This window comes from Poecilia mexicana, unplaced genomic scaffold (genome assembly GCF_051168715.1).
Source record: "Poecilia mexicana isolate PSO_F unplaced genomic scaffold, ASM5116871v1 scaffold_22, whole genome shotgun sequence".
NCBI classification, from domain to species: Eukaryota; Metazoa; Chordata; class Actinopteri; order Cyprinodontiformes; family Poeciliidae; genus Poecilia; species Poecilia mexicana.
This window is the reverse complement of record NW_028263391.1, coordinates 23,536,090-23,553,064: the sequence shown is the minus strand read 5'-3', so window position 1 is coordinate 23,553,064 and position 16,975 is coordinate 23,536,090. Positions and strand designations below refer to the sequence as shown.

The window sequence follows — 16,975 nt, the reverse complement described above, 5'->3', positions numbered from 1 at the left end:
GCGTTAATAAATTTTCTGCTTATGTTGGGAAGCTTGGCTCTGATTAACAAGGTTGTGGGTCCCAGGGCCAGTAGATAGGGCTCTACTAGAAAATACTATTTTACTAATGCAAATTACAGTATTTTAATATGTAGTTCCATACATTAGCAAGTATGAATTGGTGTATGGTAGGTTTTTTATACCCCCTAACTCCACATTGTTCCAAAAGAAATCAACTACAACTTCAGAATTTTCAAACACTTGAATATTGTTTATAATCATAAAATTAAATTTTAAAAAAATATGAATACAACTCATATAATTTGGGCCCATGAGTTTTATACAAAGTACAATATTTGTAAAACATCCATTAATAATAAAAAAAAGAGAAAAGACAAGAAAAAGTGTGAACAGGTGGTATAAGCAATTTATACAACTGTGTAGTGCCCCCTGCTGGGCTGTAGCTGCATAGAAATGACTTTTTGTCAGAGATAAAATTGAGCTCCCCCAACTGCTAACATATGACACCACTCCATTTTTGTTTGTGAAGAACAAAGAACTAACAGAGTTGGTAGTTATATTTACTTACATTTACTTACTTGACTAACTTTTTTGAAAAAAAAAAATGAAAAAAAAGAAAAATATTTACACACACACACACACACACATATATATATAGCAGTATTTTTACTTTTAATTGAGTAATTTTTCTATGAAGGGTCACGCATCTGCACATCTGTTACCTGAGTAAAATTTCTGGATTCTCTACCCACTGTCTTAAAACCCACTGTTTTAAACAAGTCTAAAACGACTTGTTTTAACCCAAAAGAAAAAAAAATCACCACAAACCTGCAGTTTTTGTTAGTTTCACAAGTTTTATTTTGAAAGAAACTGATTTAGAGAAGTGTACATTTTGCCTGATTTTGTTATTTTTGTTAAAATAACAAAATTTCTACTTAGCTTTATAATTTGGTCCACCTCATTATGTCATTTTAGAATATTAAATAATGCGTGTTTTGATCAATTACTCAGTTCTTTTTTTTCTTTTTTTTTACCAAATACATTTTTTAGTTTTACTTACTCTTACTTGGGTAATCTTCCCACCTCGGGTTGATATTGAGGGACCCCGAATGAAAATCTACTTCGGGCCCCAAAAAAAGCTTGGAGCGGCCCTGTTTTGGGGCCTGTTTTCTCCTTTGATCCGCCTTTGGGTGGACGCTTTCTTGACATGAGGGGTCCTCTTTTTTAGGAGGAGCCCTCCCTCTGTGAGCTCTCCCTTCCCCCTTCCTGCGTGCGCGTGCGTGTGCAGGGTCTGGCAGCGTAACATCTGTGCGTACGCGGTCGTGATTGTTGTGAAGATGGCGGAGGGGGAGACAGAAAAGGAATATGATACACGGAAAGCCACCGAGGAGCTCCGCGATCGCTTCCAGGCTCTGACCGCGGCTTTAAAGGAGAGTCCGCAGCCTCCGCCGGAAGCCTCCCTTCACTTCTGCCAGGATTTCTGCCAGGTTAGCCCGCTATCCCGCTGCTCATCCCGGCCAGCCTGCAGCCCCTCTGGCTTCCTGGCCGAGGATGCGCGTCTACGTTTGCTACAACAATGTAGCTAAAGCAGCTAGCATCCAAGCTAGTCGGCTGCATTTCTAGATGTAGCAGGAGGGGAGGGAGAGCGGGGAGAAAAAAAAACTAATTTCCCGTTTTCAAACTGATGTACGTTTCTGACGTGCAGTTATTTGCAAACTGTGGCTGTGAAGTAGATTGGAGGTCGCTGCACAGTGTGCCAACTGTGCAAATATAGCTCGTATTTTCCAGGCCAGATCGCCCTCAGCAGATAAATGTTGCTAGCTGGTATGCAGGCAGAGACCCCTGTCCTGTGCAGTGGTCATGCTGTGCAAAAAAAAAAAAAAAAAAAACGGGATAGCTGCGTTAGCGGCTGCGAATGCATTGATGTGCACTAAAATAAACGCTTTAAAACAACTACAAATCTTCCTTTGTGGGTTTTGGAGTGTTTTAAAATGGGGTTACTTTCTGAGGGTGCTTCATTGATCGCTGTGATTTTTCTTCTTCTTCAATAGGATGCTAGCCCGGGCCTTTTCCCTCTAATTAATCCGGCTAATTACATCAGCGCAGATGTTAATTACGGTGTTATAGCTATCTCCATTAACGCGCTTTGCGTCTGAAATGAAGCGGTCCTGCTTCATCTGCATCAGAGCCGCTGATTTAGAGGGAAAAGTGTGTCAGTGGTCACTGACTCCATTACATCCTACTCATTAATTAGCCAGCAGCTACCTAAATAAAACCTCCAACTGTCTCCATGCTGCACAAGTCATCTTCACATTTCAGTCATTAATTTTACTTTTTTGTTGTTTCCTATTGATAAAAATCTGCTTTATTTTTGGTTTTAATGGAGTATTAGAGGTTATGATAGCGTCATAGTGCTGCTGTGCTACATGTTAGTTTCACTCCCAAAGCAAAAATTTAAATTTGATCATGTTTTTCCAGCTGATACCGATTTTTCTTCAGTATCAGAAGAAAAACAGTATAGTTTTAAGATATAAATCCTAAAACTATAGGATAGAAATAACTTTTATTATTCCTCAGTGGGGAGTGACAGTAAGACAAAGCATTTAGAATTACACAAAAAAAAGTAAACACCAGGAATGCAACAATCTACTTTTTTACTTCTGACATCTGAGTTTTACTATCAACCGACACAAAACCAGTCCTGAATTGACTTAAAACGTTTCTTTTTTTTAAAACACAGACATAAATGTACTGAATTACAAATATATTTGATAACTCTGCACCAGTACAGCTCACTTAAATACACCAACAGCTTCATAAACTTGGTCAAACATGTAAAAACAACAAAACTTTAATTTGTTCAGTCAGTGCAGTTAGGAGTAGAACAACCAATGTATAATAAAAAACAATAAAGAAGTTAAAACCGACAAAAATAAACTGCAACTTCAGAAAGAAGCATTTGAAGTAATTTTAAATTTAATGTAAAATAAATAATCAGAATTATACTGAGAAGATCTGCCCTTATGGATCGTTGTCACTCAATCTAGCATTTTTTTCAGTGATACCAATATTAATATTGGATCGGTGCATCACTCATATAAACTGGAAATAAGAATAAGAAGCTGTATAGAAAGGACAAATTCACTGCATAAGAAAATACTCTGCAGTTATTAGAAATGGTAGAGATGCGAATATTTAACTTTCAGAAACATTTTTTCTATTCAGACGATCTCGATATTCAGTTTAAATTACGTGACAGACAAGAGGAAAATGCAGTGTAAATGAATAAAACATTTATTTAAGTCATACTGCATCAAATCCCTCCAGTTTATATTTAAATTAAAATATGTTTCTGCATAAAATTCTGTAACTTAAGGTTAGCTCAGCTTGGTTTTCTGTTAAATAAGAAAATGTCAAAGTTATTCAAAATATGGTTTAAGTAGACTGAAATCGATTTGTGCGCACTTTGAACCGATTCAGGATTCCCAGGTTTAGAAATTGTGATTCTCCTTTGAATCAGTTTTTTTCTGCACCTCTAAAAACATGGAGAACTCCGACACAAAAAAGAAAGGAAAAAATAAGTGCAGCGGCGTGGAATACATTTAAAAAATAATGTGCATAAATAAAAACAGGTTATTTAGAAGAAGTGGATAAAAAATTGTGCAAATAGCAGGAATGTTATTTGAAATCAGAAAAAACAGCTCAAATAGTAAAATGTATGTAAATAATGACGGTTGTGTAAAATAGGAAGAAAAGAAATTGAAACAAATATAATATTGCCTCCATTATGTGTTATAGTAACAACCTTAAACTTTATCTGTTTAAAGTGGAAATAATAAAAACAAAGTGAACCTTTAATTGTCCCTCAGTTTTATTACTGCTTAATAATAAGCAGCAATTAAAGAAAGAAATATTAATAGTTTGTTTGGGTCCTATGAACAGAATGTTAAACTGCTATAATTCAGCTTTATTATATTCATATTTGTGTAAATATTCACTTTAATGACATGTTTACAGACTGTAAATAATAGAGGCTTTGGGTTTTGACGCATTAAATTCATAGGAAAGTTTATTTTTAAGATTTATTTTTAGCATTTGACCCATTAATCACCAAGCAAAAAACATTCCTAGTTATGCGTCTTAGCATACAAAAAGGTGCATGAAAGTGTCGTTTTTTTGTTGATTATAGACTGAAAATAATTTAACTAGTTTAGTTTTGATGCATTTAATGAATAGAAAACAAAATTCAGATGGGTTAAATGGTATAAAAGTTTCAGAAAGATGCTAAAACATTTGTTTTAACTCGTATTGGTTCTGCTAAATGAGGTTTAGTGTAATGAAAATATTAAAAGTGGATCTACAGATCATCATCCACCAGCTGTAAGTTTATTTAATGGATCAAAGCTGAGATTTCCCATCGTTTTCGGTTTATAAATGCACCAACCAACAGCTTGGACTTTAATGCGTATTTATTAATACATAAATACGAATAATTTGGTTTTAAAAAGCAGATTTTTGTTCTCTGTCATCTGAGAATAGCCTAATCTACTATTCAAAATTAAATATATATATATTTCACATTATTTTTCAAGCTGACATATTAAAGATTCACTAGTAAATCCGTATTTTTGTCGTATTTCTGGTATTTCTTTACATTTTGTGCATGTTTTCTGCTGTTAGCCGGTCCTGATGCCTGTGTGTGGTTTGTTTTTTGATTCCCAGGTTCTGGTGGAACATGCCGGGCGCTGGAAAACCGATGAAGACCCGCTGCCTTTGCTGGAGGTTTACACCGTGGCCATCCTCAGCTTCGCTAAGGCTGCTTCCTGTCTCTCCTCCGATTGTGAAAACGTGCCACTCCTACTTGAAAAGTTAGCGTTGTGAGTAAAAAACCATCAAACTTGAGCGAATAAACGCTTTCCTGTTGGATTTCACTGACTGTGAAATAGCACTCATTTATTTCAACACTGTATGTTCTTACTTCTAGAGCTAAGAAATGTCCTCTTTGTTCTAAACAATTTCTTAGATTTATATCAACATTTCAGATTTTATTCTCGCAAATTTGAGACTTGGAGTTCTGAAATTTCCACAGATTAATCTAAAAAAAATTTGTGGTGTTTTTTTTATTTATTTATGGAGTTCAGAAATTTTCTTGGTTTTTCTAGAAAATGTCAAAAAAACTTTCTGAGTTTTTGACTTGCAAATTTTTGACTTTTGGAGCTCAGAAATTTGCTTGTTTTTTCTAGAAAATGTTGACGATTAATCTCAAAATTTCAAATTTTTTCCTTGCAAATTTTCAGCCTTTGGAACTCAGAAATTTCCTTTTTTGTTCGTAGAAAATTTCACAGATTCATTTCCAAATTTCTTGGGGGGTTTTTTTTCTAGCAAACGTTTGACTTTTGGAGCTCAGGGTCTTACTTGCTTTTTCTAGAAAATTTTTGACTCAAAAACTTTACTCATGTATAAATATGTTGAAGTAGTGCACCGCTAGTTAGTATTCATACTGATTTAAACTCTTTCTGTCATTTTTTGTGCTTTTAGTTACTTTAACGACAATATTTCTTCCCTTCATCACCTTTTTTCCCTACTGATCAGCACACAGGTTTCACAGTTATCTTCGGATGTGTTTTTGTTGAATGTGTGCACATCCTTGACCTAAATGTGGCTTTACTAAACGACTTGTGTTGGGTTCACAGGAGCTGCGCGGAGCTGCTGCTTTCGGTGCCCCAGCATGTCCCTGGTGCCTTATGGGAGGAGTTCCAGTCCTCCGTGAAGGTCAGCGTCCCGCAGGCCGTCACCGCTGCACTGGCGCAATCATAACAAGTCGCTTAATTAGGAAAATACAGCTTATAAAAGCTGGTTCACATCAGTAAAATAATAACCCACATGTCAGATTCTGGAATTTTCTGCTGAGGCACTCCTTGTTGCTAAGCAACGGTGAAAACCGCTGATCATGTGACCAAACAGTAAAGGCCCCTGCATACTCGGGCGTACTGTCCGCGGCCGGCCGGGTCTTCATACTCGAGCGTACTGATTACCTAAAATGACAAATTCCTTTATTTCACACAATCCTAATCAGAACAAGCAAGTTTGATTAACTATTTGGGGTCTAGCTCCGTTTCTTCTCCATCTGGGAAGCCTTAACTCACCTCTCAGTCGGGACAGAGAAAGGCAGTGACATGTCGGTTCATCCGGCAGACAGCGAGCCGCTGCAGCGCAGCTTCCTACTGTGGGCAGCGGAGCAGCAGGAGGCGGCGCTGGCTTTAGCTGTAATCAGGGATCCATTCAATAAGCTCTGGTTATTATGTTCCGAAAGCACTGCTGTGATCAATGTAATAATTTGTGCAGCAATCGAAAATGAGCACATACCCGATCATCCTTTCCTTGCTTTATTTCGAGAAAAAAGAAAGAAAAAGTCAGACTCAGCTTATCGGACCGCCGCTCTGCTCCGCTGCTGATAAAGAAGTTCTTGGTTTTTGTTCCTATAATTCTGCATAATTCACCATGTCAGTATTTGGGTGAATATATAAAACCTGTTGCTGTGAAGTATTTTCGCTTACGTGTCTATCACGTCCCCGTAACAACTTTATGTTGACTTTTATCATGTCGATGTCAACTTTGGAACAATACGAACTCAGATAACCCTTATTCTCAACCTTATCAGCCCGGTACCACATGAAACCAGTTCGATGTGAACACTGTTTCCACCGGGTAGTTTAATGCGCCACACCGAGTACGCGGTCATAAAAACCTATCCTTGCGCAGACATGTCCGGCCTGAAGTGGCCCCAGTATGTTGGGGCCTTTAGAAGGAAGACAGAATTTCATTCAGTTGGTGAAGTTGTTTGACTTTTATCTGTTCAAAACGTTTCTTCACTCTTTAAAGTGAAGTTTTACTTTTACTGGAGTAATTTCATTATTACTGCTCTACCCACTGAATGAAAAACAAACATACTTTAACCAGAAATTCACCAGACTCAGACACGCACCTGCAGTGTTTAGGTAAAGTTTCAAAGGTTTTTTATTGAAAGAAACTTATTTGGAAAAAACTTCTCTCTGTTATTTTCTGTAAATTTTTGGCTTTTGGAGATCAGAAAATTTCTTCTTTTTTTGTAAAAAATTTCTCAGATTAATCTCAACATTTCTGAGTGTTTTTCTTCTTGCACATTTTAAACTTTTGAAGCTCAGAAATGTAATTGCTTTTTCTAGAGATTAATATCAAAATTTCAGATATTTTCTAGTAAATTTTAGGCTACGCAGCTTTTACCTGGTTTTATTCTTTTACTTGTATAAATTATTGTCCTTTTCGTCCTTAAAATGCATAAATTTCCACGTAACTCTATATACTGATCTGTCTGGTAATGTAATTTTTAAACATTAAATGATTGATAATCAGTTACTAAGTACTTGAGTAGACTTTTTACCAAATACCTTTTACTTTTATTTGAGTAAAAATATGTCGAAGTAGTACTACTCTTACTTTAGTATAATTTTCGGGTACTTTACCCACCTCTGTAATTAAAATATGCTTGATTTGGAAAAAGTGACTTATTTACTTGAGTCATAAAGTCATATATTTCACTCATTGATTGAAATATATGAGGGTACATAAGTTAGCAGCTAAGCTAACGTTGCCTTGATATGAAAAATGGCTCACTTCCTCTCTAAAGGTTTAGTTGTGAATTTTTTGTTCTGTTTTGGTGTTTGCAGTTGGCACACAGCCTTTTGCAGGAAAGTGGGAGCACCCAGCTCCGTCTGCTCTCGGTTCTGGCTCAGCAGGACGGCGTCTGGACCAACGCCACGCTAAGCAGCATCCTGTCCAATCAAATTCCTCGGACTGAACAAGGTTAGCGCTCCGTCATGACGAACTGTGCTGCTGTAATCCCATGAAATAACTTGGAATAATTGTTAGATAAGTGTCTTTTTTTGTGTCTTAGTGCACGAATATCTCGAATCGGAAGGTCCGGCGCTTCTCAACATGCGAATCAAGCACCTTATCAAAGCGGAAAGCACAGACAAAGCGGCTGTGCTAGCAAAGATCTGCTCAGAGTACCCAGGGTATGAAGGAAAAGGCAACTTCAAGCAGACCTACTTGGTTTGCATCTGCATGACGAAAAGTCAGGAGCAGCTGATGGAAGAGGTAAGATAAAATCCTGTTAAAACGATAAATCCTTTCCAGAAGTTTCCACCTTAACAATTCAACTGAAAACAAGTTGTGAAACAAAACATCCTGTTTAATAAAAGATTTCAAGTGAACTTAACTTATTCTCATTAACTTGTTGAGAAACAAGTGGTGTGAATATTTGGATAAGAAGTGCTTGAAAACCTAACCTATTTAAGTTGAGTTCATGCAAAAAAAAGTGAAGTATTTGACTGGCCAACAAGGTATCAAAGTTAAAAAAATATATTTTGTTGTTTAAGTAATTACAACATGTTCATATTTATAGGTTAACTTAAGTTACGCTTACTAAATTGCACAAGGTGATGTTACTCAATCAGTTAATTTAATGAAAACTAACATATTTTGACGTGAGTTTAAATAAATTAATCTAATTGGCTTTTAGGATAGAATGAAGTTATTCATACATTAAAATTGTGTCAAAATGATCAAGTTGTGTAAACTTAAGATGTACAGCTTGCAGATACTAACATGTCTAAGTTTTGAAAACTTGATTTTGTGAGGCAACAAGTTCGCCTACATTTTTTAAGTGAACTATTTTTATAGCATTACAATTATTTTAGTAATTGATTATTCTGATGATTATTCAGATTTTTTGAAAAATGGCACATGCTGTAGATTTTTGGAAGGAATTTTCCCTTATTAAATATTTTTTTGCATAAATTAACCAAAAGTAATTGAAGTTTAAAGTTTTTATTCATTAAATGAATAGAAAAACACATCTAGATTTTACTTTATCCGACCTGAGCTGCTGCTTTTATCTTTTCTAGAGGACAGGACTCAGAATAGCTCTGTATCCAGTGGTTTTTTTTAAAATGTTTTTTATAGATTTCGTCGATAGACTGCAAAGATGCTCTTGAAATGATCTGCAACCTGGAGTCGGAGGGCGACGAGAAGGCGGCTCTGTGTTTGTGTACGGCCTTTCTGAAGCGACAGCTCCTTCAGGAAGACGTTTACTGTGCCTGGTGAGTCCCAAACCGCACCTCATCTGTCCCTACAAGAAACTCTGGGGCAATTATCACATTTTTATTAAAATCTGTGAATTTGGACTATCTTACTATTATAACTGAGAGAATGAAAGTGATGAACATTTTCAATATATTTTGAGGTAAAACCAGATTTGATTTCTTTCAGATAGCACACAGGTTGCTATTGTTTTTATCTTAAGTCTGCTTAACATTTAAATCAAGTTTCTAGTTGCCATCAGAAACAAAAATCAGTAACATGAAGACGAGTTAATTGCCCTGAAGCAGTTTGGCTCATGTCACCATTTTGATGATTAATAATAACAAAAGCAGAGCTGAAGACTGTGGCCTGCGGCTCCACATAGCGACAAAGCCTGTAATCCTACTCCATTGTTGACGCCCTGTGTTAAATATAAACAAAGTCCTTAGTTTAATTTGTCCTAATGCTTTTCTTTGTTTATTTTCAGAATCTCATTCTCACTCTTCCTCTTTCAGGGAACTTACGTTGTTCTGGAGTAAACTGCTTATGCGGTTGGAGGCGTCTGCCGATTCGTTCCTCAGCCGCAGCAAGGAGATGGCACTGCAGTGCGGAAACGTCTGCCACATTCTGTTTCTCATCAAAGTTATCCAAAATGAGGTAAAAAAAAGAAAATAATACATGTGCAGAACTTAATATTATTACTTCATTGTCATATGACTTTATTTTGTTCTGATATTATGATTTGTTATATTATTACCATGCTAATCTGGTAATATTATGACTATGATTCTTTAATCTTGTACTACATTTATTCTGGTAATATTATGATCTGTGTGTGTGTGCAAATGTTAAAATGTTGCCTGACGTCTCGCATTTATCATAAGTTCTGTTTTTTTTCCCAGGTTGGAGAGGTGGGGCTTCCAGTGTGCGTAGAAATGTGTATTCAAGCTCTAAAAATGACCTCCAGTGATCACAAAGAAAGCAAGTCTACCATCTGTAAGACCATTTCCTGCCTCCTGCCAACCGATCTAGAGGTCAAACGAGCATGTCAGCTGACCGAGTTCCTCCTGCAGCCAACCGTTGACTCGTATTACGCCGTGGAGTCGTTGTACAACGAACCCGACCAGAAGCCGGAGGAGGACGGGAGTCTGCCGGTGCCAAACTCTTTGCGTTGCGAGTTGCTGCTGGCCTTGAAGACACAATGGCCTTTTGATCCGGAGTTCTGGGATTGGAAGACGCTGAAGCGCAACTGCTTGGCCCTGATGGGGGAGGAGGCGGCCATTGTCTCTTCCATCGACACGCTCAATGACACGGATGAACAGGAGATGGAAAGCGCACTTGGCAAACTTCCCGAATACAAGGATTTGGAGGACTTCTTGCTCACAACTACAAACGAACTCAATGAGATTACAGATGAAAAAGAAAAGAACAGAGAGGCTAAAAAACTTCGGGAGCAAGGGTTCGTGTCCGCCCGCTTCCGAAACTGGCGGGCCTACATGCAGTATTGTGTTCTGTGTGACAAAGAGTTCTTGGGCCACAGGATCGTCCGTCATGCCCAGAAACATTTCAAAGATGGAGTGTATCTCTGCCCGATCTGTGCTGACAGTTTTGAAAGCAGGGAGGTGTTAGAACCCCATGTAGCATCACATGTAAAGCAATCATGCAAAGAGAGACTGGCAGCGATGAAAGCTGCGCGGAAGGTAACCAAACCACCTCAGTCACCTAAAAGTCCGACAAAAATGGTGAAAGTTGCAGCCAAGGCGAGCATGAGTCCCGTTAAAATCATCCCTCAAGTTGGCAACATTTCTGCTACGCCTCTTAAGATAGAGCAACCAACGTCTGACCCTCAGATCAGTCAAGACTGTTACTGTCCTGTTACAAACTGCACAAAGGCTTTCAAGTTTTTCCGCAACCTGATGGCTCACGTCAGATCCCACAAGGATGACGAGGAGGCCATGAGGTTCTTAGAGATCCAGAAGCAGAAGGTGGTGTGCCAGTACTGCAGGAGGCAGTTCGTCAACGTCAGACACCTCAACGATCACCTGCAGATGCACTGTGGCACCAGACCGTACATATGCATTCAGCTGGACTGCAAGGCCAACTTCAACTCCAACTCTGAGCTCCTCATGCACAGAAAAACACACCCCGAATTTAAAGCCCAGTGCATGTTCCCAAACTGCGGCCAAGTTTTCAGTGAGGCCTACCTATTGTATGATCATGAGGCTCAGCATTACCTCACCTACACCTGCCAAACCGATAACTGTGGCAAGATCTTCTACTCACAGTCTGAATTTCTGTCTCACCAGGAGCATCATAGACCAAATGATGCTGTAAACAGTTTTGTTGTAATTAATCAAAACCCTGCTGTATCTGCGATGCCTGATCCTCCTCCTGAGAGCACCCTGATGAAGGAAGACGCACACCCTGCCGAGTGTGGTTTTGAAAGGAACAACAGAGAGGCATTCATGAACGACGTCTCAAAGGCAAATGCATCGCCATGCAGATCACCGGAGGCCGCTAAAGTGAAACACTCAATTGAAAACATGCTGAATTCAATGGCCGGTCATGGGATAAAAGAACCGGAGAAATGCTACACTCCACTGACTAACCCCGCTCCAGCACCTGCCGATGCAAACCTACCACCAGCGCAGCATAATGTGACCAGGCAAGGAGATATTCCTCCGGCATATCCTGTTCCCGTAGCAGCTCCACAGGAACACCAGCATAAGGAGGTGCACTGCAGCGAATTCCCAAAAATGGTCCCACAAATCATGTCTCCAAAGCAAATCAAGACCGAGATTCCTGCCTCCATGCAGGGGTATCCCTCCAGCACCCCTGCTGTTCCTGCGGGAAACGAGGAGAACCTGCACTGCTGCCCGAGCAATGACTGTTCCCGGGCATACAGCACAAACAAGAGTCTGTCCAGGCACGTTAAGAAGCAGCATCCTGAAATATTTGAAGACTGGAAATTGGCAAAGAAATATAACAAAGTTGCTAAAATCACAGCCAAGAAGGGGAGCAAGCGATCCAACCCGCCAGCAATACTATGCAACAAACCAGTGGTGCAGCAGATGGATTATCCAATGGGATGCTCAGCCTCGCCCTCTCAGTGTTATCCTGGATCAGTTGAGCCTGTGCCCATTACTCCGATGGTCAACCCCTCATTGTACCCCAACTGGGGGGGGCACAACAATCCCAACACAGTGATGCAGTCAGACATGTCGCAGTCATGGTCTCCTCCTATGAATAACCCCTACCCTGATAGCTTCAATATGGGTGAGTACTCGTCCCGGAGCTACCCCCCCTGGCAAGCAGACCCCTACCACAACCCCTTGCCTCACTCTTCAGACCGAGAGCCTTCAATGGCAGCTATACACTCCTCCTCCATGTCCCCCGCCCCTTCAGAATCAACTCTGATGTCTCAGTACGTCTCCAGTTCTCTCATGCTTGACAACGGTGGACACATGCATAATGGAGGACACCAATATGGGCTGATGCATGCTGATAGTACCGGAGACCATCCGGATGCGAGGAAAAGTGGGCAATTGGATAATGGGAACAGCCTCTCGACCATCGACAGCCTTCCTGATGGAAGCTACCACACTCCGTACGCACAGAGCGAAAACTCCTGCCTCACTCAGTGCTCTTCCGTGGACGTTCCCATGAAATGCGCGACCCCTGAGGCACAGGTTGCTTTAAAGGACTGCGGCGAAATCAGCAAAACAGAGACAACGTCAACCGCTGGTTACGAACAGGTGGACAACTCCACTGATGGTGTGGTCAGTCCACACAGCACCACTCACAACATTTTCCCTTATGATGAGGAGTGCCCTGATGCTGACTGCCAGCCTAACCCTTCAGATGAGAAGAGCAGTGACACCGACGCCCTAAAGGCGAAACGCAGCCGGCTGAGCAAGCGTACCAAGTGGCCTGCAATCATCAAGGATGGGAAAGTTATATGCAGAAGGTGCTTCAGAGAGTTCACAAGCACCAAATCTCTCGGTGGTCATCTCTCGAAGCGCTCACAGTGCAGACCTCTGGATGAAATTGACCTTACAGCGGACCTTCCTACGTCGTTCCTGGATTTCCTCAACGACCCTCATGTACCCGACACGAACGGCTCGGTGTACAACGTGCCAAATGGAGATTTCTCAGATGGATCTTGCAACCTCACCACCCTGATTTCACCTGCAATGTTAAAGCAGGAGCCTCAGAGTACAAACATAATGGATGATTCAAACTCCTTCCCGGTTTGCTCGGCAAACCAGCAGGACAAACCGGCAGAGACGGCTAATCCCACACCTCCTGGACCTTATCGAGAGGATAACCTGATGGAAATGTCCAGCGCCTTTCAAAGGATGGACCTGATTGAGGCGGCGCAGGAGAAAATGCGGAATGCTTTGGCCTTAGAACAGAAGGAAAAAACCTCTGAAGTAGAGAAAAATAAAAGTAAAATACAAAATAAAAGTGATGAGAAACCCATTGAAAAGGTACCTAAACCTTTTAAATGTGACCAGGATGACTGTGAGTTCTCTTTCATGACGAAGGAAGCCTTATTCAAGCACTTGAGTAAAATGCATGATTTTTCCACTGAGATGATTGAAGAGCTCAAAAGAATCCCATCCAAACTGTCTCCATATCCTTGCCAGATCTGCCCAAAAACATTCACAAGAACAACAGGCTTGAGAATCCACTATGAAAAGGTTCACCGGCTGTCGAAGGCAGAAATGCAGAAGTTAAAAATCAGTGCTCGTAATCGGCGTGCCTTCAAACTTAACAAAGATGGCCCGTTGAACAGTCAACCAAACAGTGAACGCAACACCAATCCGCCTGCAGCGTCTGCGCCTGTTATGCCTATTTTAAAACAAGAACCAATCGACATTGCCATAGCACCTCAACCAGATAATGCAAATCCTCCAGAAGTTACTCAAATCACTCCAGGAGATGCAGCAAAACAGCTCTCGAGGCCTGAGATATCGACTGTTACACGACTCCCATCACCTCAAACTTATCTGACTCAAAGGCCACTTGGGGAGGGGGCACCACCAGCACCTAAATTAACTCCAGAGCATCCTAAAGTGGCTGTCATACACAGGAGTCCCAAAAAGAAAGTCAATTCCAGTGTGAAAGAGAAACTGAGTCCTGTAACCAAAGCAAATGAGCAACAAGAAAAACCAGACGTGTGTCAGAATATGATAAGAGAACCAAAGTCCTCCTCTGCGTCTGCCTGCCCGTCCCCAGAGAAGCCGAGCAGCTCCAAAAGCACACCAACGAAGGAGGAAAGGAAGGACAAGCTTCCAAAAAGGTTGAGCCTCAAGTTGTGTGAGACAGACAATGCCTTCAGTCCGTACAGACCATACAGGTGTGTCCATGAAGGATGCACCGCAGCGTTCACCATCCAGCAGAATCTAATTCTCCACTACAGGGCCATGCATCAGGCGTCGCTTCCTCCCCTCAAAGCCGAGCCAGAGGCTGAGAAAATGGTCCTGGAGGTTGAACCGGAGATCATCCCCAGCATTGGAAAAGACGATGAAGTCAGGTGTCAGGTGAGGAACTGCTCCAGGGTGTTCATGGGAATCACAAGGTTGGTGCAACACTACCTCCTGCTTCACAAGTTCACCTGCGACAAAGCCACTGCCATGATGGCCAGCATGAGCTTGGGGACCTTCAACTGCGATCGGCCAGAGTGTGCCCTCCCCTTCGATTCTGTGGAGAAGTACATTGAGCACATCAAGAACTTCCACAAGGAGATCGCCATTTCTGAGAGGGGCTCGGTCGATCCAACGTTCCGGTGCGAGTATGACGGGTGCGACCGCGTGTACACTACAAAATCCAATCTGCTCCGTCACCTGATCAAAAAGCACGACTATGTCTATGATCCGAAAGCAACTGATGGGAGACGGACTAAATCGATTGGACTCTTTCCGGGAATTAACAATGGAAAAGAAAACGTGGAAAACAAAATTAAAGTGAAGAAGAAGAACACTAAGAAGAAAGACGGGAAGGCCATTGAACACTGGACCAGTTTTGGTAAGCCTACACTAAAATCCCACGAAGAGGCGTCTGCGATGTGCACCAAGAAGTCCGCCCTGCAGTACCCATGCATGATAATAGGATGCGACACGGTGGAGCGGGCTGAGAGAAGTATATTTAAGCATTATGCAACTCACGGCCTCACGGAGAGGTACATCGAAGATCAAAGGAGTCAGTTCATCTTCTGCAAAAAGTATTCACGCTCCAGATTTAAAGATACAAGCAAGTCAGAAGGTGCATCAAGTTCCTCTGAGACGGAGCCGGACGAAGGGGAAAAGCTTTGCGAGCAAATGTTTGGTGAGCAGGACCCTGAGGAGCAAAATCCTGAGGAGAAATTAACCCAAGACGAAACCAAGATGTTCGCTGACAATACTGTAGAATCCCAAGCTTCCAATGTGACAGAAGGAGGCGCTAAAAGAGGGCGACCCAGAAAACCTCCACATCCCACACCAGCTTGTCCACAAAGGATGCAAACCCTTAGAAACCGCCTGACTGTTACCAGCTCAACAGAGAATTCAAATCCTGGGACGCCGACCCCCCAGGAGCAACGGGACGACAGCACTTCTCCGGGTCCCTTCAAGCCTTTAGGGCTAGAGGACTCATTCCTCACATTTTTGGAGACTTCTGAGACAACGAACGCTTCTAAGCGGAAACTAAATGAGAAAGGCAATGTGGAGGTGCCCCCCAAGCGAAAACAAATTCACAAACAGAAAGCTGCGTCCAGGAGCAAAAAGACTAATGAACTGAGAAACCGCAGCAGGGTTGTAGACTTCAGAAATCCACTAAATCTTAAATCTGTGAGTAATGTAAAAATTGTTATGGATAAAACATTTTCAGACGGCGCAGATTCTGTGCTTAAGCAGTTACAACATATGAAGCCGATGGTTATTATTAAGAGGTCATAGCCTAGTGTTTTGTTTGTAACTCAAAATTACTCAGGATCTGAGATGTTATGCTGCAGAATGGTTTGTTTCACAAAGCATCAGATTTCCAACTGTTAACAGTCATTACCACAGGTGACAATGAAATGGCCTATTTTATACTTCATTACATAATGTCTCGGATGATTTTAAGTATGTATGTTAGTTATAATAACCAGGTATTCTATAGGGCATAGATTTTAGGATCATGTTTGTATTTATGCTTAGTATTGAAGACGTTTTTTTTTTTTTTTTTTGCTAAATGGACACTTTTAAAGAAAACTATGTTTTTAATATATCCCTATGGGATTTCAAGTTCTGTTTGTATTTATTTCATCCTTTTTCAACACTAGTAGACCTATCTGTAATATTTACATGTCTTCCACAAAGTGTTCAATAAAATGTTACTGGTTCTTTTTGTAAAATTCTGTCTGGAAATCTGATATTTTTCCTTCTTATTTCAATATACTGGTTAGCAAGATTCTTTGATCTACAAGCACAAGAAAATGGCTAAGTTATTATTACAACTTAATTTCAAGAAGTTTGCAAAATAATAATTTCTTGACTCTTTAAGAGTCATTCTCAAAGTAAAATGGGCCTTTGCAGTAATCCAGGCATGCTAAATATGATCAATTTGTAACAGTAATGCAAAAGTAAATAGTTTTAGGAAAATAAAGTTAGAAACGGGAAATAATGAGGAATAAATAAAGAACAACCCAACGGAAAAGTAAAAGGGAACATTAAACAAGGATGTTAACACTGCTAATAAAATAAAATAAAAATCATGATTCAATTTAAATTATCCAAAGCCATTCAAACTGCTATGACTTTATTGTTTGTGCTACATTTATGGGCAAAATGATTGTTCAACTTCACCTATTATATAATTTCTGTTTCTTGAA

The 16,975-nt window shown here is 40.5% G+C and overlaps 1 protein-coding gene and 1 long non-coding RNA gene across 2 annotated transcripts; one reads left to right on the top strand and one right to left on the bottom strand.

Annotated features, from left to right (window-relative positions):
- Positions 1-1,246: 1,246 nt before the first annotated feature.
- znf292a (zinc finger protein 292a) lies at positions 1,247-16,767 on the top strand. Its single transcript, XM_088002461.1, has 8 exons — positions 1,247-1,487; positions 4,723-4,877; positions 5,694-5,772; positions 7,707-7,842; positions 7,934-8,136; positions 9,004-9,140; positions 9,636-9,777; positions 10,023-16,767. Exons 1-8 carry the CDS (start codon positions 1,338-1,340, stop codon positions 16,056-16,058), a joined length of 7,038 nt encoding a protein of 2,345 aa, XP_087858587.1. The 5' UTR covers positions 1,247-1,337; the 3' UTR covers positions 16,059-16,767.
- Positions 5,663-6,267, bottom strand: LOC148152856 (uncharacterized). The gene is made up of 3 exons (XR_015761933.1): positions 6,147-6,267; positions 5,884-6,035; positions 5,663-5,797 (listed from the first exon to the last, which is right to left on the bottom strand). It is a non-coding gene; the product is annotated as an uncharacterized LOC148152856 (long non-coding RNA).
- Positions 16,768-16,975: the final 208 nt, after the last annotated feature.

Coding starts and splice junctions, on each gene's coding strand:
- znf292a (XM_088002461.1), top strand. CDS start 1,338: ATGGCGGAGGGGGAGACAGAAAAGGAATATGATACACGGAAAGCCACC. Junction 1,488..4,722: donor TCTGCCAGGATTTCTGCCAG/GTTAGCCCGCTA, acceptor TTTGATTCCCAG/GTTCTGGTGGAACATGCCGG. Junction 7,843..7,933: donor AATTCCTCGGACTGAACAAG/GTTAGCGCTCCG, acceptor TTTGTGTCTTAG/TGCACGAATATCTCGAATCG.